The sequence below is a fragment of the Miscanthus floridulus genome, chromosome 17 (genome assembly GCF_019320115.1).
Source record: "Miscanthus floridulus cultivar M001 chromosome 17, ASM1932011v1, whole genome shotgun sequence".
Classification (NCBI taxonomy): Eukaryota; Viridiplantae; Streptophyta; class Magnoliopsida; order Poales; family Poaceae; genus Miscanthus; species Miscanthus floridulus.
The window spans coordinates 5932361-5956879 of record NC_089596.1 but is presented as its reverse complement, the minus strand read 5'-3'; the positions used below and the strand labels follow the sequence as shown (position 1 = coordinate 5956879).

The window sequence follows — 24519 nt, the reverse complement described above, 5'->3', positions numbered from 1 at the left end:
GAGGAGAATCAAAGGTTGGGGTAAACTCGCCGCCCACTCGGCCCCGGTACGCCTCGATATAGGTGAAGGGGTGACCGGTGAAATGAAAAGAAATAAGGCCAATAGGACACGAACAAAGAGAAACAGTGAAGATTTGCCACGCTCTATGAGACTATTCTTTGGGAGCCTTAGAATACAGCCATTGCAGGCAATATATGGATGTAACATCGAAACATGACACCCTATTTTTTTGTTGTCAGCAGTAAGCTATCTATATAATTCTGCAGATTAACAATAACAAAGATTACTCAAAAAAAAAATACTACAAGCTGATTTTAAGCTTCGCTTGATCTTGTATCATCAGCATATTCATTATCTTGGGTTTCATCTAAGTTAGCCTCAGTATCCCCATCAGCATCCATATCTGGGCCGGCTTCTGAAGCTTTGTCTTTGGTGGAAGGAGGCACATGGCTACTCGCAGCCCTGCTGGTGTAATTGCTGTCTTCTGTAATGTTAGCCCCGGTGTGTTTTTCAATCATTCCAGAAATAGCTAACTTCGGAGACCATTCAAGAACATCATCAATTATGTTAGAAACCTTCTTTTGGTACCTAACAAGAGAGAAACAATAAAAAGGTTAATAAAGCGATTCAGAACATTCAATCAAACTTCATTGCTGGTGACAATTTACGGAGGTCACTAACATCATTAACCATGTTAAGGATACTCACGCAGCATGAGTTACCATCTAAAATCATGTGTCAGATCCATAAATTAGATTGCAGTAAGAGAAACACCATCTTATCGATAGCTATATGATTTGCTGAAAATTTCGACAAGGCCTATAGCAATTTTTGAAGTAAATGGCATAGTAGTTTTAATTTTCGGTAGTTATTAAACCTAATGGATTGAACATTTCCAGGCAGATAGAGCAATCGGCAACAAGTATTGTGATGCCTATCATATTGTTTTATGTGGAATTTGTGGAAAGAAAGAAACCAGTGAATGTTCCAAAATGAAAGCTCCACGCCTCATGGTAGCGCTACGCGCAAATGAAGACAGAGCAGTAGCAGCGTGATTCCCAAAACATGTAATGTGGGCCTAGGCGAGCAGCAGCAGCGTGTTTCCCAAAACATGTACAAGGGCCTAGACCTTTGACTGTATCCTGTGTGAGCTTTATCCTGTGTGAGCTTTCTTTGTTTGTCCCATTAACTTTCTGGGGACATCGCTAGTCCATTGGAGAAAAATTGTGTTCTTTCTTTCCCTACTTTAATGCAAGGCAGAGCTCCTGCCACTGTTCTTCCAAAAAATAAAAGCAAGGGTGGAGATACTGATCGCAGAAAACAAATTACCTGGCTCTAGCTGCTTCGTCAGGAGCATGGTGCCTAAGCAGTAATATCACCAATAGAGCAACAAGAGCATAGAAAAGTCTTGATGTCCACTTTGGCCGCTCTCCTTCATCCTTTTCAGGCCAAAAACGAACGAGTTCTCTAAATGTTGTCTCCTCTGCATTTATATTGGGGAAGAACCACACGCGTTTCCCAAGGAGAACCCATAAGATGCCAAAGATAGCAGCTCTTACTGCAATTACATTGGAAATATTAGAAAAACAGGGATTACTATAGAGATTTAAAAAATAAATGCTAAGCCCAGCAAGAAGAGAGATGAACCCTGGAAACATAAGACAGCAAAGCTAAAAAACTAAATGATGGAATATATCATTATTATCAAGTTAAAAAATGGACAAAAGAGAACCATGAACCACTACAGCATAAACAAACAGAAAGAAAGAACAACAAAAATTCAAATGGTAAAACTGTGGCATCATAACAAATGCAAAATAATATCACTGGTAATCTGTAATGCTCTCTACAAGGATATATAAACTAAAATCAACATGTAGCACCAACATACACCAAATATGAAGAATTTCAAACCTGTTTATGATATACATACAAAACTAAGAAATTCTAAGGAAGAATACTGAATCAGTGTTTACCAAAAAAAAAATTGATACCTGATTTCAGGTCAGCTTAAATTCAAGAAAATTTGGTAAATCCTCAACACCCTATGTTTCATGGCAAATGGAACTAAACCAGGAGAAAATTTGGTAAATCCTCAACACCCTATGTCTTGGTAACTAGGACTATAAACCAGGAGAAAATTTGGTAAATCCTCAACACCCCATGTCTTGGTAACTAGTTTATTGCAAGAACAATATTATTACTACCATGGGCAATATTTCCTATCAACAATGCATACCACAGTAAGCTCACAAACTTATGATTTCTTCCCCTTGCTTCAGAATAGTGATCCAAACCAAATATGAAATATCAATTGTACAAGTTCTGAGCAATTCTTCTGTGATACACCACAGCTACCAATTGTGTTGTGAAAACAAATTAGCAAACGCAAGCAGGGAATCTACATTGCCAGCTAGTTACCACTGGCAGCTCTGGTTTATTGGGTGGGTCACGTAAAAAAAAATCATACGGTCAAAAAAAGAAAAGTTAGGATGTGCTTGAATTGGAAGGGTTAAAAAAATAGATAATTTATTGTAATGAAACAAGTGAATGCTACTCTAGTGTTGAGCCCATGGTTCCCACACACCAAAAGTCTTGTGTCTGAATCCTACCCTCCAGTTTTTCCTTTTCTTTAAACATTCACATTGATGCACTGAGGTGTGAGTTCCACACTAAAAGTGTCGTGCAAACATCACTTCAACAACAACCAAACTCAGAAAGTTTGGTGGAGGCTGGAGGGGAATAGTACCTATCCACCTAGCATGCTGTGCAGTTTTTAATTGAAGTATGAATCTTTGTTTGTTTGTTTATTGAACGGTAAACAATACTCATTAATCAAAGATGCATATGACTAGGGTGTGACGCTGGAAGTGTGCACGACACTACACAGGCAAAAAAATGTAGCTCGTTACTCAAATATGCCTAATGACTAAAATGTGATATTGAAAGTGTCTACTGAAGCATAATGTTTGACGTAAATGAAAATACAGTTGGAGAGGGAGGGTGAGAGATTTTACGCAAAAGAATGGAGACAATGAACAGTAGAGCTCCAGCACATGAGTACAGGACAACAATCTTGCATTGGTATGGGTAAACTGGAAATAAGCAGACTGCCAGTGCAAAAAGGGGCCAAACAAATGAAAGAATTGTCTGCCACAAGGTCCGCCTTTTCAGAAACATCCAAGCAAAAAATCCATCATTTTCAGTAAACACTTGTTCCTGCAAGAACAAATCAAATCCACTTGCATAAGAACAAACTTCAGGAAGAAAATAACATTGTAACACATTCTATAGTGAGTTGTTATGTATAATCTCACTTTATCAAAGAAAATATCACAAGATTCAGAAGAAGTAAAACTTTATACATACCAGAGCTCTAACAAAGACATCGATCCATAAAGACAACAAAATACAACAAAGACACTTGGTCAAACCTAATTAACACCATACTGATTTCGATTCATTTCAATATGAGGGGAATAAGGGAACAGATAGAATTAATTAGAATAGAAAACTTACACGACAGAAGAGTAGAGAAGTTATTAGTTGGCAATGATGGATTTTGCCAAATAAAAAGTGTGATTCTTTAATTTACTTTATATTTGATTTGAAATCTCACTGATTTTCCCTCATTCAAAATATTTCTTACTGTCATAGTAATTACACCCATTAACTATAATATAAGAATCATAGAAATCAGATGGTAAAAGACAAATTTCTGCATTATGTTAGACTAGCATACCGTATTTCAAAGTAATTGTAGCAAGCAGAAATGTTAAGATAATTAGAGCGGAACAAATTATCATAAGAAAACCTTTACATGGTATCAAGAAAGAAATTTAAATGATGCAACTGTCATGTAGAATTACTGAAATGTGGATCTTAGCTAAACTTACAGTACAATATGTCGCCAGTATTATCAGCCACCTCTCACTATCGGTTGCTTATATGCTGTCTAATTACCTATTGACAATTCCAAATCTAAACTACTTATAACTGCTCAGATGAAATGAAAACACCCCTTTACATAAAGGGTGCCTTTCCTTGAAAAAGGATATAGTCATATACAGTTTGAAAACATCCATCGTTTCAACTAATAGGTGTCAAATAATGCATACTTGAACTATCTAAAATCAGGATGTTATTATGCTAATGGATTTTGATTACCATGATCATAGTTACAAGGTGAGGTGGTGCAACGTCAATGCAGCTTTAGAAGTCTATAAGAGCAACGAATAATTAGAAACACAGTAGCAGTGTTGTCCTAAACGCTAAACGGTAAACAGTCCTACCATTTAGCCATTATTCAGGCTATACGGTCCATTAAACGAGCTAAACGTCCAATTAAATGGGATAAACAGACGATTAAATGGAAACGGCATACCCCCAGTGTAGCCTTTACAGTGTTTAAACTTAGGAGAATATCGCACACACAGTATTAACATGTAATCTTAACAACAGGATCAGAAAATATAACATATATATTATGTTTTCCATAAGATAAGAAGCATATAATACTTACATTATGTATCTCCAAATGAGCAGGCCATGATGATAGCTTTTTCTTGCCAGGCCTCACAGTTTTCATAACTCGATCACACCTTATCACAAGGTTCTTGGTCAGCAAAGTGTTAACAATGTCTTCCACTTCTAAATCCTTATCTGGCCCCAAAATTTCCCTGACTTCTGGATGATTCTTGATGAAGGTATTGAAATCTTTTCCACGAAAATACTCCACACGGGTTTCTTGCATGATTGCCCATCTTGATTCCAGTTGTTTGTTATCCCTAACCTTCTCAGCGAACAACTGATAAACATCTTTCTTCGGAGCTGACTTCTCCTAGATAATAGAAGAGCATCAAAGAGTTAACGACAATGGCGGAAAGCACCCTAGCACCATCTCAAGCCGTGGCACACCAACTTTTCCTGCTTATCCCGAAACAATCAAGAATAACCCTTCTAACCCCATGATTAATGAGAGAGCCTTCCCAGGCCAAGGAAATGAAATCTTCTAACCACCATTCCATCCACAGGACCCAATTTACACATACCACGGGTTTCTGCAGATCTACGAAAATCTTGAATGAGGAAAAAATAGCCATCATCTAGCTAACCATGCGAAAACCCTAAAAAATTCCGCAAAGCCGCATCGCATGAACCCTGGAGAAATAAAACAGACGAATCTAACGACCGCGGCCCCCGAATGCACAGCAAAATGTTGGTGGCACCAGCAGCATCTACAGCAAATCTAAAACACCCACGGATGACCAGGCAGGCAACGTGTGGAGCAGAGCGGAGCGGAGGGATCAAGCTCACCTGAGGTGCGGCGCGGGAGGAGCGCGAGACGGGGCCGCCGGCCTTCTTCCCCTTGTCCTTGTCCGCCGACTTGGCGGCCGTGGCCTTGGCTCCCTTCCCCGCCATCTCGTCGGAGGAAGGTGGAACCTTACCCGACTGAGAGCGCCGGAACGGAGCGAGAGTCGGGCGGATCTCACGGCAGATTCGACCAAATGTTTCGGGGGATTGGGGAACCTCGGCTCGCACTACAACTGCGCGCTGGAGGACTCAACGTGGACGTATTGTGCGTATCCTCTCGTGTGGTGTGAGCTCCTTTTTTTTTAAATTTGGCCCTTTTTAAAAAAAAAAAAATCACGTTTAGACCCGACGTAAACTCAACTTTGAACCTTTTTTTTCGGCGCCACGACTTTCTCCAAGTCTTGATATTTACTAAGGTTTAGACATGTAAATTTGGCTGTCTGAAATTTTACCGTGACTTGGACATCTACAGATTTAAGGTTATCATGAAATCAAATCCTAACATACATATCCGAGTCATAGTAAAAAATCATAAGCTCGGCTAAGTATGTGATTTTAAATGAGATGGACATATGTATATTTACCACGGGATGGTCTAATTTTTTACCATGGCTAAGTTCAACCTTGACGAGACTTGTTTTGTTGTCATCTCCTTAGAGATTACTCAAACTCGTAGTAAGTTATCAAATTGATTTGCTATAGAAATTTTGAAGATCATTGAAAAATTAGAGTCCAAGTCATATAAATTTACAGCTTAAGGTTAAAATCAGAGCTCGGAGCCGTAGATCATGGCGCCGAGATTCACGGCGCCGAGCTCTGGCCACGTCAGCGCCACGTCCCCAACCATGCAATTCCTGGCCTCCGACCTCGGCGCCATGACCTATGGCGCCGAGAAAAGGGTCCAAAGTTGAGTTTACGTCGCCCAGGGGTCCAAACGTGATTTTTTAACAAAAAAAATGGGCCAAATTGCAAAAAATTAGGTGTGACCTCTACACTTGTTCTTTACTTGTGCTCTTTACAGTTCCTTGTATAGAGATGTTAGGTTTTGTTCTCCCTAGGGTGTTGATCTTGTTAAGGGGTGTTTAGGACTGCTTCACAAACTCGGTTCCACTAAATTCACTATGGAGCAGTTCCACAAAAAACTAGAGTTTGTGGAGCACCTCTTCGGGTGCTCTCACAACTCTACCATTTTTTCTCGAACAGAGTGCGTGGAGCTGAAACCGTTTGGCTAAAAAACATAAAGCAGAGCTGAAAAACGTGGAGCGGAGCAGTCCCAAACACCCCCATTAGTTTACCAATTCTAGTGATCTAGCTTAGTTGTTTATGTTGCTATCTAGAATTGTGTATTTGCTCATCCTAGACTTGCATTCTTGCAAAAATCATAGTTAGAAGCGGTGGTTATTTCGGCCTCTTAACGGTTTGCCTAAGTGTTGTGCTTTGTATAGATTTTAATTTAGTTAGGCTCACCCCTCTATCTATTCATATATTTATTTATTTATTTTCCAGCCACCAGCTGCCGTGATACATCCATAAGTTAGTTTGGCTAATTGGCTTCCCATTCCAATTTACTAATTTCAATTTGCGAATGTTTGTAAGGTCTGCAAGGTTCTCAGTACCGTGATAGTATAGTATTATACATACCAAATACGTATTGACAGCTCCAACGCCAGCAGAGCCCTAGAACTAGAACCTCCATGACAGGGCGTGACCGCGTGAGGCCATTGAGTTGAACCTCCAGGTGCAAGAAATCAATGGTAATGCTATGTCCAAGACATCCGTCCTTCCGGACGGCTCTATGGTGGGCTACGATGCCGACGAGGTTTTCTTATATGTTCCTATATGTGTTCCCTTAAAGCATCATAATTTTTTTTTTAAAAATATATATCACCGCAGCGCCTCGAGTCCATGACAGCACTCCGTGACCGCGCCTCACGCTCGCCTTCCTCTCCGCCGCCGCGCCCGGCACATCTCGCGCTGCTCTGTGCCCCGCATCATGCCCCCATCCACCTCGCTCGTCGCAGAAGGAGAGGCAGGGGATGCCTGAGCCTGCACCCCCATCTAGCACACCCGTCGGCAGAAAGGGGAGGCCTACGCGCTGTGCCTGGTGTGTACGCTGGACCGTTGCTCTCGACGTACCCTGATCCGAGCTTACTGGTTATCGGAGTTCTCCACCAGGTAGGCTGTGGTTGCCGGCGACACTGCTTTTCAAGTGTTTTAGGCGTTTCAAACTTATGTTTCAAGTGTTGCATCTGGATATTGCAAAAATAGATCCAGGATGGCGTTTCAAACTTATGTTTCAAGTGTTGCATCTGGATATTGTAAAAAATAGATCCAGGATGTTTTATATGTTGCAATGACAATACACAAATGTTTCAAGCCTATGTTCAAAGTGTTTCAGTTGTTTCAGATGCATGTTTCAAGTGTTTTCATCTGGATGTTGCATATGTTTGCTATGGATACACACAAGTTTCAAGTGTTTATTTTCATGTGCTTCAGATATTTCAGACTTATGTTGCAAAAGTAGATTTGGATGTTGCATATGTTGCTATGGCTATACACGCATGTTTCAAGAGCATATTTCAAATGTTTTATTTATATGTTGCAAATATTTTATCTTTATGTTTCAAAAGTAGATCGGGTGTTACACATGTTGCAATGTGCGCTGGTGGCTGGCGGTAGGAATGAAAACAGATCAGATCGGTGCGGATAATGCCTTTCTCATATCCTAATCCGCTTTTCTTTGTTGGATTCGGTGCGGAGCGGGTAATACACGGATGTGGATGCGGATTTTTTCGGATGTCGGAAGTGGTCTGAATATGGAGCGGAACCGGATCGGAGACATATTTAATTAGTCGAGCAATATTGCATGCATAAAGAATTATAAGCTTGTCAAGAATTGATTTAGTAAAGAACCAAGAACAAGCAAAAGATAATATAAGCTTGCATTGCATTCCATATTGCGGCTATCACACTATAATTAACACTTAACATGATATTTTCACTAAAAAATGATAAGTTATTAGCCAATAAACAACAACACCAAACAAATTCTTAATTTTAAAATTAGAACATCAAACAACCACATCACAAAATAAGAGTTCTCAACTAACATACTTTTTTAAACCCCAAATTCTTTAGTCTAGGAAGAGAAACTTTTGGATATCCTATTTTAAACACCGAATAATCCGCATAGAAATTGCAGATAATCCATATCTGTCGGATTTTACCTATTCCACATCCTACCCCGCATCCGCACAAAATCGGTTTCAGATTATCCATATCCTCAAAATTCGGATTCGAATCGGATCAGATCGGATCGGAGAATTATCCCCACCACTTTCACCCCTAGCTGACGGACAACGGCCTGCCCCAGGTGCTGCTACCGGGGCGCTGTCGTGGTTCATGTGCCGGTGCGGTAGGCCTAGTGCTGCTGCCAGGGCGCCGTCGTGGTTCACGTGCGGACACGGGGGCGCGATTCTAGACACCGGCGCGCGATGCAGGCGGGCGTGAGACACGGGATACGATGCGGGCGGGCGTCAGGTGCAGACACGGAGCTGTGTCCGGACGGACGCGGCCTCCGGAACAGGAGCTGCGTCTGGATGGACGTCCGGACGCTGGTCCCGGTGGCCTTGCAGCGCCTCTTCTTCTACGGCCGTGAGCTCACATCGACCGAGGCTCTCCCATCTGCCTACAAAGCCCAGCCGTAGATCATCTAGAGTGTTTTGTTTCGATTGAAAACAACCATCTCCAATGTGTGATGCAACGGATTACAGTACACTTTGAGGTGGTCCATCTTTTTTGCACTCCTTATTTTTTTTATTTGGTTTGTAAAAAAAAATGAGTTGATTTATCGTCACCTTAATCCTCACAAGCTAATAATTAATATATATATATATATATATAATTGACTGATTTCACCAAAATTTATAAAATGAACTCATGATGCACCACCTCATAAAGTATGAAGTGACTCTACAGTCAAACACACCATTACTGATCAATAAATATGGATTCAGGCACGTATATGTACTTTCTCGTGTGCGCAGTGAGCGCGTTTCTCTTATAATCCGTCTTTTTCAGCTTTATTTTTTTAGTTAAAACTGTGTTTTTCTCTCACAACAAATTAGTCGGAATAGTATTTCAGCTTGTTTTTTCAACGAAGCGAACGTGACCATGGTGTTCTCAAATGTGTTCACGCTTTGCCTGAATGAAGAATTTCTGTCCCTGTCTTATCTATCTTTGGTGAAATTGTAAGGTGGCAAGTTATTGGTAGTTCCTTTCGCTCGAGAACAGGATGATTTTGCTCCTTTGTCGATTGAGGGCCTGTTTAGATTTCAAAATTTTTTTGTGCAGTACCCATCACATTAAATCTTGCGGCACATGCATGGAGTACTAAATATAGACGAAAAAAAAAACTAATTACACAGTTAGATGAAAAATCACGAGACGAAACTTTCAAACCTAATTAGTCCATAATTAGACACTAATTGCTAAATACAAACGAAAGTACTACCGTAGCCAAAACCAAAAAAAAAAAATTTGGATCTAAACGCGCCCTGACATGCCAAACAAGCATTTCAGAAAGAAATAACAAAAGAAAGAAAACAAGCATTTCAGAAAGAAAAAAGAAGCAGACACAGCCCCCATGAAAACAGGTGTGGATTATTAATGACTTGCCCGTGAGGCCGTGAGCTTCTGCATGGATAAATAACATGGCTGTAAGGCTGTAAGTTCATTTCAGGATATCATTGGCACTTGACCATCACAGCAGCGCAAAACATTTCAGGCACGAGCTATTCCAACCAGACCCAAAAAAGAACCTGGAGGGTCATGGAATTTTTATTCTTCAGTTCCAACCGCAAAGTTTGGAGAAGGAATTCACGCAGGAGACTACACAGAGGAAACCTCATACTGGACAACGCACGGCGCCACGACGTACACTGACGAAGTGAGGATGTTCAGACAATGCAAAACAACAAGACACCATAAGCTAAGGCATGAGCTTAACTAGCGCTAAGGGTATCAGGTGGATGACGATCTCCGCATCCTTCTCTGCTTTGCTGCATTTTGTGTGAAAGGTAACAGCAGCGCTCCAGTCCTGCAACAATGGTAGGGTGGTTCAGAAACAGAGTTCAGCAAGGTTACAGGCCACCAGTGTGAACGATTTTGCAAGGGAAATGCCATCACAACAAACCAATCTACTACTACTTGCAGGATTGTATACCCAAAGCTTCCCATGAACAACTGTCAGACATAGCGACTGCCTGCAGTCCTGCACTGCATACTTTTCTTCAATTTTTCACATGTGATTGTGTTACTACTAACGACCTGGTCTCTACAACTACAACCTAGTCCAGATGGCATGTTTTGAGCTAACATCTTGCTATGCTACATGTTCTATTAAGTTCATCAAATGCATATCTCTGCTTGAATCAAACAGTGTGTGTAGTCTGAACATTTGAACAGAGTATAAAATCTTGTATATCGACATGCACTGAATATATGACTCACACATCATCATCTAGCATAACAAGTTCAGACAAGTGCTTGCTAAATCTCTCCGACTAATAAGGTCATAGTTGACTAAGCTTTTCGGTACAAGTGATCCATGTTGAGACTGCAGAGTTTCAAAATGACAACTTGTAACAACTATTTCTAGTGTCTATCAGAATTCTGGATTTTTGGAAATTCAAAGGAATAGCAAGTTCGGGTATTGCATTTAGTCAACACGCCTTAAATCAATTAAAAAGGATTCATGCTTATGCTAAAGCTATCGCTTTTCCAGTATTCTAGTTAGTCAAAGAGTACTAAAAACAATAACAAGTACTAAACTGATGAATCATCATACGAATGAATGAATTGGCAACATGGAAGAACAAAGATGGTACTAGATCGACAGGCAGCAGATAGTAGTAGTACACAGTTGCCATCTCCTAGCATAGGATGTGTTTAGTTCGCGAAATGAAAATTTTTTGGTGTCACATCGCTGTGTCGGAAGGATGTCGGGAGGGGTTTTTGGATACTAATAAAAAAACAAATTATAGAACCCATCAGGAAACTACGAGACGAATCTAATGATACTAATTAATCGGTCATTAGCGCATGTGGGGGTTACTGTAGCACTTAAGGCTTTTCATGGACTGATTAGGCTTAAAAGATTCGTCTCGCGATTTTGCCGAGAACTGTGCAATTAGTTTTTTTTTTCGTCTACATTTAGTACTCCATGCATGTGCCGCAAGATTCGATATGACACTTTGGGGTGAAAATTTTTGGAAACTAAACAGGGCCTAAGTACTTGCAAAATCTCTATGACTAGTGACGTCATAGTAGACTAAGCTTTTCAGTATAATTGATCCATGGAGAGACTACAAAGCTACAAAATGGTCAGGTTTTGGAAACTTAAAGCCTACCAAGTTCGGCTATTGCATCGTGTAGTAGTACAGAACTTAGCTTGTCAACACACCAAAAATCAAATTTAAAAGATTCATGCTCATGCTAAAGCTGTCTCTTTTTCATTGGCATTCTCGTTAGTCAAAAAGAGAACAGACTGGTACTTACTGAACTGGTGAATACATACTCCATATGAAGAACTGGAAACATCTTGGAAGAAGAAAACAGTACTGACTAATAGTATGGCATTAGATCAACAGGCAGAAGATAGTAGTAGTACCTCAGTTCAGTTGTCATCATCGTCATCATCGTCGTCGTCCTTCTTGATGCGGGTGGTTCCACCCTCTTTGCTTATGGGCAGCTTCATGTTGCCGAAGGGAGTGTCGACATCAATCTTGCCCTTGATGGTGTATCCCGTGCCCCTTCCCCTGATCATGTCCCAGACAGCGGATCCGAAGTCCTTGGGACTGAAGCTGAAGGGCACCTGCATCCTGGTGATCCCCTGCTTCTCGATCTTGGCGGTCTGGGTGAGCTCAGCAGAGGCGATGCTGTCGTCGCCGAGCCACATCTCGTACTCGAGCAGGTTGAGGCCGAGGTCGAAGTCGTTCTTGTTCTCGAGCTTGAGGTGGAGCGTGGCGGTGGTCTCCTCGAAGGAGAAGTGGTGGAACTTGATCTTCTCGACGTCGACGTCGGGCTTGTACGGGACGGGGATCTCGCCGTCCTTCTGGATCGGGATCTTGATGCGGCCGATGATGGGGACGTCGACGAGGAGCACGACGCGGACGAGGTAAGGGATGATGCTGCCCGGCTGGATGTCCTTGTAGGTGCTCTTGATGTCGTCGAAGACGAGCGAGACGGGGATCTTGACGGTCTCCTGGCCGTGCGCGTGGATGGTGCCGGCGTCCGGGATGAGGCCGGACACGAGCTTGCGGCCGTCGCTGTCGATGAGGTAGTCGATGTCGACGAGCGGGATGGGCACCGGGTTGGGGTTCTTGATGAGCACGTCCACGACGAGGTCGGCGCGGTGGAGGCTGATGTGCGGGATGTGGATGCCGCACACGTCGGCCGTGGGCTTGCCGAACCCGACCGCCTCCTCGATCTTCTCGCCGATGTCGTGGATGAAGTCCTTCACCTTTTCGATGAAGCCGCCGCCGCCGCTGCCCTGCTCCTTGTCACCGTCCTCGTGCTTGTCCTTGCCGCGCTCGGTCACCGTCACCGTGGGATCGTTCTCCGCCGACGACGACATGCTCGCTCTGCTAGACTGCTACTCTGCTAGAGAGAAAGGTGGAAGCAAGCCAAGAACGCGAGCGTGCGTGCGTGAGATACAGATCGGTGGGCGAGATCTGAAGCGCGAGTGCGAGTGCGAGATGCTAAGAGGGGGCGGAGGAGAGGAGTGGTGGTTGACCTGAGGGGGATCCGCAGGGGACGAAGCGAGTAGAAACCGCGTGCCGTGCCGGTGCCGTGCCTGCGGGAAGGATGGTCGGGCGGAGGGAGAGGAGGTTGGTGGGGCCGTGGGGGAGCTCGGGGTCGAGGGCCGAGGCTGCCAACGTGCCAGCAGGAAGGTGTGGTGCTTGGTGTGGTGGTGATGAGTGATGACTGACAGAGGCAGCAAGCACGTGTATGAATGTGGGTGGACCGACCCTTTTGTCGATCCACAGCTCAGCTTGAGCGATCGCCGTCGTCGATCGGAGGAGCGGAGCGGAGAGCCGGAGAATGGAAGTCGGCACGACCAAGCACCGGAATTTGGCTGGGTCAGCTGGATGGCTAATTCTAGCAAAAAAAGAAAAGAAAAAAAAGGGCTCGTCAGTAACAATCCGTAGATGGCCAGCTCACGAGTTTCGCTAAGGGGTAATGCTCTATAATGAGCATCCGGCTGCCCGGACAGGAGGGACCCGACTGCCTCCGCGGCTCGTGCCTCGCGTGCCTACCCACGCCTCGTGCCTCACGCCCCTACCCACACCGTGCGCTGCTCTCGCCTCGCGTCTCCTGCGCCTCACGCCATTTACGCCTCGCAGCTGGTGCTACGCTCCACCGCACCACACGCCTCCCGCCCAAACTCGCGTTGTGCATAACGGAGGTTCGACCTCTGCACCGTGGCATCGAGCTCCGTGCCGACGTGAAGCTCTACGTCAACGAGCGTCCATTGGGGGCAGCAAGTAGATGGACACATATTGCAAACCGTATGTTTCATGCGTTTCAGATGTATATTGCATATATTTTATCTATATGTGTGCAAAAGTAGATGTGGTGTTGCATATGTTACGATGACTATACACGTATGTTGTAAAGTGTATGTTTCAAACGTATGTTGCAAGTGTTTTATCTGTATGTTGCATATGTTGCACTCGTTATACACGTATGTTTCAGCTATTTCAAACGTATGTTGCAAGTGTGTTTTATCTCGATGATGCATATGTTGCAGTGCACATACATATATGTTGCAAGCGTATGCTGTAAATGTTTCATCTGTTTTGGACATATGTTGCAAGTGTTTCATGAGCAGGCGCGGCAAGGGGGCACAGGCGAAGGTGGTCCCTAGGGCGCAACGGTCCCCGCGTGCGCGTGGAAAGCGAAGCGGGCGTGGCAGTAGGCGCAGAGCACAAAGACATCCATGGGTGTGGCAGTAGGCGCGGAGCACGAAGCTGCATCATGGGCGGGTAGCAGGCGCGGAGCACAAAGCTGCATCCATAGGGGCCCTGAGGGTATCATTATTGAAAACAGATGCACAAAGCTACAGGCGCGGGCGTCCGGACGTCCGAGCACTAGTCTCTCCGTTCACTGAAAGCAATTAAAAGATGCAGAGAGAGACAGGTGTCTCTAGCTTCCAATAGATCCGTGCGAGTAGCAATTTATGGCCCAGCAATGCATCTAGAGCCTCAACAATGGCGGGGGTGTCGTGGAGCCCTATGATTAAGGGAGGGCGGGTTTGAGGGGTCTGTCGGTGTTTTGAATTATCATCGGCTAGTAAATTTCTAATATTGCGAGTCTGACTCGAATGGTATGCTAAGAGGACACGAGGTTTATATTGGTTCAGGCAAAATATCCCTACGTCCAGTTCGTTACTGCTGCTCATGTTACTAGCACTAAAAGTTTGTAATAGGGGTTACAAACGGTCGAGAGAGGGACATGTCCCAAGTCTTTGGTGAGAGGAGCGAACGGGTGCTGAGAGCTCGGTCGCTTTCCGGCTGTGTGCTTATATGTTCTGATCGGTTCAGGGTTTGATGGGTTTCAGTCCTCTTCATAGGACGTCCTGCTTTCTCTTTTATAGGCCAAGGGAAAGCATGGGTTACAGTGGAAAGAAAAGAGGAGAATGAGAAGGAGAAGTCCTCCAGGATCACCGGGTCCTTTCTTCACGTGGGTCTTGAAAGCATCTAGGCTCCTAGTTGGGTTTCGGTGATTAATGATAATACGTGATTACTGTGACTAACGTGTGTTTTGCAGAAACAATTGAGTTAGGTCACGATAATGGAGATCGATTGGGCAATCATGGTTGTCATGCCTCTATGATGGAAATCGTTTCGATTTTCAAAGGATGGACGACAAGGTTAAGGATGAACTAGTTCTAAGTGTCGATTGAAGTTGGAGAGACACTTAGAGTAGTTTAGGACTTTGTTTTTCCTTTAGCCGTACTATTAAGAGGGGTATGAACGGGTAGCTTGACCTAGGTAAGTCTAGTGAGTTAGGTGAGGTGTACACTTATTAAAACTAGCACTAGGTAGCTCCAAAACAGCCCTATGATCCAATAGAACAAACTTTATTCACATTTGTTCGAAAGTTGGAAGTGAATGGAGGGTCAAATGCTGACCGGACGCTGGCTCCGGTGTGACCGGATGTTGGCTCAGAGTCCGGTCAGTTTATTTGACCAAGGTGAAAGTGTCTAGAAGTGACCGGATGCTGCGAGGTCATGGTACCGGACGCTGAAGGCCAGCGTCCGGTTGACTCCAGTAAGGTCCCAAAGAGGGAGAATCCTGATCGGACGTGTCCGGTCAATGCTGACTGGACGCTGATCAGGTTCCGGCTACTGACCGGGCGCTGCTCAGCGAGTGACCAGACTCTGGAGGTCCAGTGTCCGGTCGACATCAGTAAGGTTCCAGTGAGGGAAAAACGTGACCAGACGCGTTCGGTCAGTGTTGATCAGACGCTGCCAGGGTCCGGTCAACTCTTAACCACTGGAGCTCGGGTTATACTGACCAGTGCGTCCGGTCAACATGACCGGAGCGTCCGGTCACCCCGCAGTGGCACATAACGGTTCATTTTTCAGCCGGTGTTATAAATACAACATCCGCTCGTGTGTGGGGGTACTTTTGCTCATTCCAATAGCTGAGAAACATCTTAGAGAGTGCCAAGAAGAGCAAGGTCCTAGTGAGGTGATTGAGATTTGAGAATCCCAAAGAGAGCCCTCATTAGTGAAGATCAAGAGTAGCAAAGTGTGCATCCACCTTCTCATTAGGCTTGTTGTGGTCAAGTGAGAGTTCGTGCTTGTTACTCTTGGTGATCGCCATCACCTAGACGGCTTGGTGGTGATTGGGAGTTCGATGATCACCCGATAGAGCTTGTGGGTGACCCAACTCAAGTTGTGAGCGGTTGTAGGTGATTCACCGCGACGGAGTGTCGAAGAATCAACCCATAGAGAGCACTTGATCCTTGCGTGGATCAAGGGGGAGCTACACCCTTGCGCGGGTGCTCCAACGAGGACTAGTGGGGAGTGGCGACTCTCCGATACCTCGGCAAAACATCGCCGCGTTCCTTCCTCTCTATTTACTTTGAGCATTTACTTTGAGCAATTCAATTTATGTCTTTACATTCTTAGAATTGCCATGCTAGAGTAGGATTGGAACTTAGGTTGCAAGTCTTTTGTGCGGTAGAACAATTAGGAACACTTTCAAGGCACAAGGGGTTAATTGGGCAAACCATAGGATTTAATTATTGCAAAGAAATTTAGAATTAGCCTAATTCATCCCTCCCTCTTGGGCATCTTGATCCTTTTAATTGGTATCAAAGCCTCATACTCACGTTTTTAGGCTTAACCACCTAGAGCAAGATGTCTTATAGGGATGGACCTCCTCCTATCTTTGAGAGAGATGACTTTCCTTATTAGAAAATTCGCATGGAGGCGTATCTAGAGGCTCTAGATGTTGGTATACTTAGAGCCACCTCACAAGGCTTCCCAAAACCTCGGGATGCTACTAACCTACAAGGCGATGAGATAAATTACGAGAAGTGGAATGCAAAGGCTTGAAACACCATCTTTAGAGGCCTTTGCAAAGATGTGTTCAATCAGGTGAGGAACCACAAAGACGTCCATGCACTATGGTCGGACATTTGTGCACTCCATGAGGGAACTAAGAGTGAGCGTGAGGAACGCTATCATCTTGTCATGAAAAAGCTCAACTCCTTTGAAATGCTTCCTAAGGAATGTGCTAATGAAATGTATTCACGTTTGAATGTTCTTGTAGAGGAAGTCAATGGGCTTAGACTCACTCAAATGCAACCATCCGATGTTGTAAGAAAGATCTTGAGTGTCCTCCCCATTGACAAATATGGACATATTGTGACCGTGCTACATCAAGGTGATCTTTCCACCGCTATACCGACACAAATCTTAGGGAAGATCAATGCTCATGAGATGTACATGCACATCACGCCATAAGATGGCTCATTCTCTACCAAGAAAAAAGATAAGGACTTAGCATTCAAAGCTAGCCAAGAGAAGGGCAAGGCAAGACTTGAGTATGAGAGCTCAAGTGATGATGAAGTTGATGATGAAAGTCTTACTCTCATGGTGAAGAAGACCGCCAAGATGCTAAAGAAGCTCAACAAGAGTGGCATCAAGTTTGATGGTAAGAAGAAGTTCTTTACTAGCTCTAGAAGGAAGCCAATCTCCGAGATGGATTGCTACAATTGTGGAGAACTTGGTCATCTAGCTCACCAATGCACAAAGCCCAAGAAAGACAAGTTCAAAAACAAGAACAAGGGCAAGAAAGATGACTCAAGCAATGAAGATGAAGATGAGAAGAAAAAGAACAAGCCATACAAGAAGAGAGATGGCAAGAAGAAGGTTTTCCACAAGAAGAAGAAGAGTGGAAAGGCTTACATCGTCGGTGATTGGCTCACGGACATTGATTCATCTAGTGGATCATTCGATGATGAGAGTGACAACGAGAAGGTGGCCGCCATTGCTATTGACTCATCACCTTCACCGCCACCACCGCCATCATCCTCTACACACCTATGCCTTATGGCTAAAGGTGAACGAAAGGTATCACATGATGATGATAGTAGTGGTGATGATCATATTCATAATGATGATAGTGATAGTGATAGCGATGATGATGAATATGAGTCACCTACTTATGATGATCTTGCTAAATTGCTAAAGAAATACACTAAGATCATTATAAATACTAGAGCTAAAAATGAAAAGCTTGAGATTAAGAATGATTCTCTTTTAGCTAAATGTGAGATAGCCGAAAAGGCTAAGTGTTGAGCTTAGAGAAGCAAATGATGCTATGTCATCCAAACTCAAGGAGCTCAAATCTTCTAAGAAAGAGCTTAAAGATAAACATGATAAACTTGAGTGGGTGCACAAAGAGCTCATCACTAGCCATAACAAGCTAAAAGATGAATATACTACTCTCAAGATTAATTATGACAATCTTATTATTGCTCAAGAATTTTTACCCTAATAAGCCATATGATGCTACTAACGATGTTGTTAAGATTGATATAGCTACATCATGTGATGATTTAATTGATGAGAGCATTGAGCAAGGATCTAGTGGCAAAGGCAAGGCAAGTGGTTGAGTGCAATGACTATGATGAGTATGTCAAGCTCAAGCATAACAATGAAAAGCTAAAGAAAGAGTTTGAAGAGTTCAAAATCAACAACACCATTGTGCTAGAAACTCTTGATCATGATGGTGACTTGGTTCTTGAGAATGAGAAGCTAAAAGAAGAAAACAAGAAACTCAAGGAAGAGAGAAAACAATGTTGCACTCAAGGAAGATAAAAGTAGTGATGCACTCAAGGAAGAAAACAAGAAGCTCAAGTTAGAAAAAGAGCATCTTAAAGATTAGATTGAGCAAGTTCACTAGAGGTAAGTATCTTCAAAGTGAGCTCCTAATGAACACCGTCATGAAGATGAATAGAAGTGGTATTGGGTACATGGCAAATCAAGAGAAGAAGAAGGCTCAAGCTCAACAACAACAATCAAAGCCAAAACCAAAGCCAAAGAGATGATTTAAGTGTGGACAAGAAGGCCACTTTGCTCATGAGTGCCAAACTCCACCACCACAACCCTTGCCCAAGCATGCTAGACCCTTTGCCTTCAATGCTCACTACATGCTTAGAAAGGATTCTAGTAGAAAGATAAAGTGATGTTCTTAGGACCTCCAAATAAGAATAGGCCTAAGAAAATTTGGGTTGCAAAGTCACTTGTTGAGAAGGTGAAGGGCCCTCAACAAGTTTGGGTTCCTAAAGCTTGATCTCTTGTGTGTAGGTGAACTACAAGACCGGTGGAAGTCATTGGGTTATTGATAGTGGTTGCACACAACATGTGATCGGTAATCCTCGTATGTTCACCTCACTAGATGAAGAAGTAGATGAACAAGAAAGAATCACATTTGGAGATAATTCAAAGGGCAAGGTCAAAAGATTGGGTAAAGTGGCAATATCAAATGATCACTCCATCTCCAATATGCTATATGTTGCTTCATTAAGTTTCAACTTGCTATCCGTTAGACAATTATGTGATCTTGGCTTCCAATGCTTATTTACCAAGAAGAAGGTTGTTGTATCCAAGAAGTATGATAATCATGTGATATTCAAAGGATTTAGATACAACAACCTATATCTAGTGGACTTCACCTCCGAAGATGCAAACTTGAAGATATGTCTATTCACCAAAACAACACTTGGGTGGCTATGGCATAGAAGACTTGCTCATGTTGAGATGAGCTCACTCAAGAAGCTTATGAAGAATGATTTGGTAAGAGGATTGAAGGATGTGAAGTTTGAGAAGGACAAGCTTTGTAGTGCATGTTAAGTCGGCAAGCAAGTTGCAAATACCCATCCAACAAAAGCTTTTATGTCAACCACAAGAGTGCTAGAACTCCTTCACATGGATTTATTTGGACCAACAACATACAAGAGTTTGGGAGGAAATCTTTATTGTCTTGTGATTGTTGAAGATTATTCAAGGTATACATGGGTATTCTTCTTCATGACAAATCCGAAGTTGCATCTTGCTTCAAGAAGTTTGCCAAGAGAGCACAAAATGAATTTGAAGTGAAGCTCAAGAAGATAAGAAGTAACAATAGGAAAAAATTTGACAACACAAACATAGAAGCTTATTGTGATGAAGTTGGAATCAAACATGAAGTCTCCGCAACGTATACTCCTCAACAAAATGGTGTAGTTGAAAGGAAGAACCAGACATTGATCACTCTTGCAAGAACAATGCTTGATGAGTACAACACCCCCGAAGCTCTATGGGCAGAAGCAATCAACACCGCATGCTATGCATCCAACCGTCTATTCCTTCAAAAGTTCATTGGCAAGACACCTTATGAGTTGCTCACTGAGAAGAAGCCGAATGTCTCCTTCTTTAGGGTGTTTGGTTGCAAATGCTACATCTACAAGAAGCGGCAACACCTAGGGAAGTTTCAAAGACGTTGTGATATTGGTTTTCTTGTTGGCTACTCATCAAAGTTCAAAGCATATAGAGTATTTAATCATGCCACCAGCTTGGTTGAAGAAACATATGATGTGGAATTTGATAAATCTAACAGCTCCCAAGGAGCACATGAGAATCTTGATGATGTAGGTGATGAACCATTGAGGAAGGCTATGAAGAATATTCCGGTTGGAGACATCAAGCCTAAAGATGATGAAGATAATGTACAAGTGATTGATCCACCTTCTTCATCAAGTGTGCCACAAGATGATGAAAAAGATGAGAGAGTAGAAAATAAAGATACTCATGTCTCTCATGAACAAATGGTGGTACAAGCACAAGATGTTGATGCTCCACAACCTCCCCCTCAAGTGGTCAATAGAAGAAATACACCCCTACTTCAAGATCATCCACAAGATCTTATCATAGGGAGTCCATCAAAGGGTGTAATGACTCGATCTCAAAAACTTGCTTCATTTATTGCTCGTCACTCTTTTGTCTCTTGCTTTGAGCCTACTAAGGTAGAAGAAGCTCTTCAACATCCGGATTGGATAAATGTCATGCATGAAGAGTTGAACCACTTCACTCGCAATAAAGTTTGGACTCTTGAAGAGCGGCCAAAAGGTGCAAGAGTTATTGGAACAAAGTGGGTGTTTAGAAACAAGCAAAATGATCAAGGTGTTGTTGTGAGGAACAAGGCAAGACTAGTTGTAAAGGGGTTCTCTCAAATTGAAGGTTTGGATTTTGGAGAGACCTTTGCCCTAGTTGCAAGATTAGAAGCCATCCGTATCCTCCTTGCATATGCATCACATCATGAAATAAAACTTTATCAAATAGATGTGAAAAGTGCATTTTTAAATGGCTTTATTAATGAACTAGTCTATGTTGATCAACCTCTTAGGTTTGAAGACCCTAGATATCCTAATCATGTTTATAGGTTGTCCAAGGCATTATATGGGCTTAAGCAAGCCCCAAGAGCTTGGTATGAGCGCCTTCGGGACTTTCTTATTGAGAAGGACTTCACCATTGGGAAGGTCGACACCACACTATTCACCAAGAAGCTTGATGGGCATATCTTTATTTGTCAAGTGTATGTTGATGATATCATTTTTGGATCATCAAATGAAGATTCATGCAAAGAATTTGGTGAATTGATGTCGAAGGAGTTTGAGATGTCAATGATTGGAGAGCTTACATTCTTTTTTGGTTTTCAAGTCAAGCAAATGAGAGAAGGGATTTTCATCTCTCAAGAGAAATATACTAATGATCTTCTCAAAAGATTCAAGATGGATGAATGTAAGCCAATCAAGACTCCAATGCCAACCAATGGATATCTCAAACTAGATGAGGGAGGTAACCCAGTTGATCAAACTCTCTATCGCTCTATGATTGGTAGCTTATTGTATTTGACCGCATCTAGGCCCGACATCATATTTAGTGTGTGTATGTGTGCTAAGTTTTAAGCTAATCCTAAGGAAACTCATTTAATTGCCGTAAAAATAATCCTTAGGTATCTTAAGCATACACCAAGCATTAGCCTTTGGTATCCCAAAGGAGCTATATTTGAGTTAGTTGGCTATTCCGATTCGGATTATACCGGTTGCAAAGTTGATAGAGAGCACATCCAGAGGGTGCCATTTGCTTGGTAGATCACTTGTGTCTTGGTCCTCCAAGAAACAAAATAGTGTGGCTTTGTCCACCGCCGAAGCGGAATACATTGCCGCGGGTGCTTGTTGTGCATAAATACTTTACATGAAATAAACCTTGCTAGACTATGGTGTAGTTCTAGATAAAGTACCTCTTTTGTGCGACAATAAAAGTACGGTAAAACTTACAAATAATCTGGTTCAACACTCTCGTACCAAGCACATAGATATCTGCCATCACTTTCTTAGAGATCATGTTGCTAAAAATGATATATCACTAGAAGGTGTAAGGACCGATGATCAATTGGTGGATATCTTCACTAAACCGCTAGATGAGGCAACATTTTGTAGATGGTGAAATGAGCTCAATGTTCTTGATTTTAGTAACTTTACTAAAAGATGAGCTTGTGTTGTCCCTTGCATTGCATTGTAATATACATCACGTTTAATATTTTGTAATGCATATAGGGCTTGTCTAACATAGTTAAGATAACCGTCGAAAAGCGTGTGAAGAAGCTTAACCTTGGATCAAACTTGACAAGCAACTAGATTTACTTACAAGTATTACATATGCATGAATGTTGTTTTGTCGTTTATCTTAATTTGCCCTCTTATTTGCCTATTTTCTTAAAAAGAATTATAGCCTAAAGCAAAATATTTTGAAAAACTTGAGGGTTTGAGAGAGGTCACTCACATCAGTCCCAATTGATGTTCATTTGGATCTTATTTGAGTTAGGACTTGATTGGGAACAGGTAGCGCGAAGGACTTTGAAGATTTGCTAGAAAAGGAGTGACCGGACGCTGCACCGGACTCTGATGTCCAGCGTCCGGTCAGTTCACAGGAGGTGAACCTACTGCTGAAGGAGTGACCGGACGCTGAAACAGTAGGCCAAGGAGACAGAGCCGCACCACCCTGCTCCCGCACTAGCACCGTGGTGCAGCGCCATCCCGAGCACGCGCACCACCAAGCAGCTTCGCCCGCACCCGCACCGAAGTTCTCCCTCGTTGTGGCCTATGTCGCCGTGCTCTAGAGCCGCCGCTCAGCCGCCCTAGCGCCGGTAGCATCGACAGCACCGCCACCAGTGCCTCCACAGCAGCAGAGCCATCCACGCCCAGTGCCGGTAAGGCACTGCCCTAACGCCGTTGTTCCCTAACCAACATTGTCGTCACCGCACTGACTTCAATTACATCCAGGGCTGTCGATTCACTGCTCACCGCAAACCCTAGCCGATTCGGTGGTTCCCCGTGTGTCGCTTCTCTTTTCATCGGATCGCCGGTTCGTCAGGTAGCAAGCCCACATTTCAATCTCGTACCTAAATTGCTTGCTCTCATAGGGTTTTTGCATCTATTAGATATATTGTATTTATTTGTATATCATATCTACTCCATCGTGCAGCAAGTCGGTGCCGTTGAGGTGTCAGTAGCAGTTGTCAGTTAACTCGGGGCTAAGCTCACGAGTATAGAACGAGGCCAAGCCTCGAAAGTGTCAGCGATAGTTGATCTTTGTCAGAGGTAGTCGATTCATCTCAGATCTTTCAGATGGCTTGTACAAAGAATGTCGGTGGTGGTCCCAGTGATGAGGATCTGAGGCCCCCACCTCGCCAGCCTACAGAACCTAAAGGCAAGGTGACCAAGAAGCTGGCAGTCAGGAAGCGCAAGTATCCAGATGCAGATACTACAAGAGCCGCCGCAGTTGCAGAGGCCATAGAGCATGCTGAGAGAGGAGGCGCTCGTAGTGGAGTCTAGATTGTTGATCCACTTTCACCAGAGGCGATGGCTTCACTTCAGTGAGTTGAGCGTCTTCATGGTGGTCTAGCTGGGACCCTCAAGATTGGAGGACGGCATGTTGCCATTGATGAGGTTCAGCCTCAGGGGGAGCCACATCAGCAGCCTCAGCCATCACATCAGACTTAGAAGCCTTAGCCAGCTCAGCAGACATAGGAGGCACAGTCGACACAATAGTCAGGAGGGTGAGTAGATCCAGTAGGCCGAGGAGACAGAGCTGGCACATCAGCCATAGTTACGCCGCTCTGGTCGTACTCGTGTCCCAGTTTCACCGAGGCCAGCCACTCAGAGGATGGGTTCTCGTCCACCACCTCGACCACAGGGTCCGCCTCCAGTGACCCATCTTGACCTGAGGGCCGCCACGGCCAAACAGGTGCAATAGTTGAGGTTTGTTGATTTTGAGGTGTGGTTTCCACCTAGGAGGGATGAGAGAGCATCAGAGGGATTCTATACACCCCTACAGGAGGACTTCTATAATGCTTATCTGAACAACGAAGCAGTCTTCAGACCACAGATAGTGTGCAACATAGAATCTATTGTTGCAGCAGCTGGCGAGCACATTCGCCTCTACCTTGCATATCTGCCGGGGCTGACAGATCTGATTGGACGGACCGGATTATATGTTCCATCTTAGGTTCGGCAGTTCTATGCTTCTCTCTTTATTGACCCGCACCATAACTTTATTCACTTTGCATTCGGTGGTAGAGACTA

General features: G+C 43.5%; 2 protein-coding genes across 3 annotated transcripts; both read right to left on the bottom strand.

Annotated features, from left to right (window-relative positions):
• Positions 1 to 114: 114 nt before the first annotated feature.
• On the bottom strand, positions 115 to 5600 carry LOC136518103 (uncharacterized). Its single transcript, XM_066511761.1, has 5 exons — positions 5317 to 5600; positions 4523 to 4840; positions 3018 to 3219; positions 1330 to 1558; positions 115 to 588 (listed from the first exon to the last, which is right to left on the bottom strand). Exons 1-5 carry the CDS (start codon positions 5419 to 5421, stop codon positions 315 to 317), a joined length of 1128 nt encoding a protein of 375 aa, XP_066367858.1. The 5' UTR covers positions 5422 to 5600; the 3' UTR covers positions 115 to 314.
• A 4507-nt stretch (positions 5601 to 10107) lies between these two features.
• On the bottom strand, positions 10108 to 13287 carry LOC136517344 (uncharacterized). 2 transcript variants are annotated; one of them, XM_066510893.1, is made up of 3 exons: positions 13109 to 13287; positions 11984 to 12972; positions 10108 to 10411 (listed from the first exon to the last, which is right to left on the bottom strand). In XM_066510893.1, the coding sequence occupies exon 2, from the start codon at positions 12947 to 12949 to the stop codon at positions 11990 to 11992; it is 960 nt and encodes a 319-aa protein (XP_066366990.1). In that variant the 5' UTR covers positions 12950 to 12972; positions 13109 to 13287; the 3' UTR covers positions 10108 to 10411; positions 11984 to 11989. The 2 variants fall into 2 exon arrangements, with proteins under 2 accessions (XP_066366990.1, XP_066366991.1); XM_066510894.1 differs by lacking the exon at positions 13109 to 13287 and having other exon boundaries at positions 11984 to 13102.
• Between the last annotated feature and the right edge of the window lie 11232 nt (positions 13288 to 24519).

Bases quoted from the DNA above. Each gene is read 5' to 3' on its own strand.
- LOC136518103 (XM_066511761.1), bottom strand. From the start codon at position 5,421: ATGGCGGGGAAGGGAGCCAAGGCCACGGCCGCCAAGTCGGCGGACAAG. The intron at 1,559-3,017 runs GTAAAATCTCTC...ATGTAATTGCAG, and splicing joins CATTGTCTCCATTCTTTTGC to TAAGAGCTGCTATCTTTGGC. The intron at 589-1,329 runs GTAATTTGTTTT...CTCTCTTGTTAG, and splicing joins GACGAAGCAGCTAGAGCCAG to GTACCAAAAGAAGGTTTCTA.
- LOC136517344 (XM_066510893.1), bottom strand. From the start codon at position 12,949: ATGTCGTCGTCGGCGGAGAACGATCCCACGGTGACGGTGACCGAGCGC.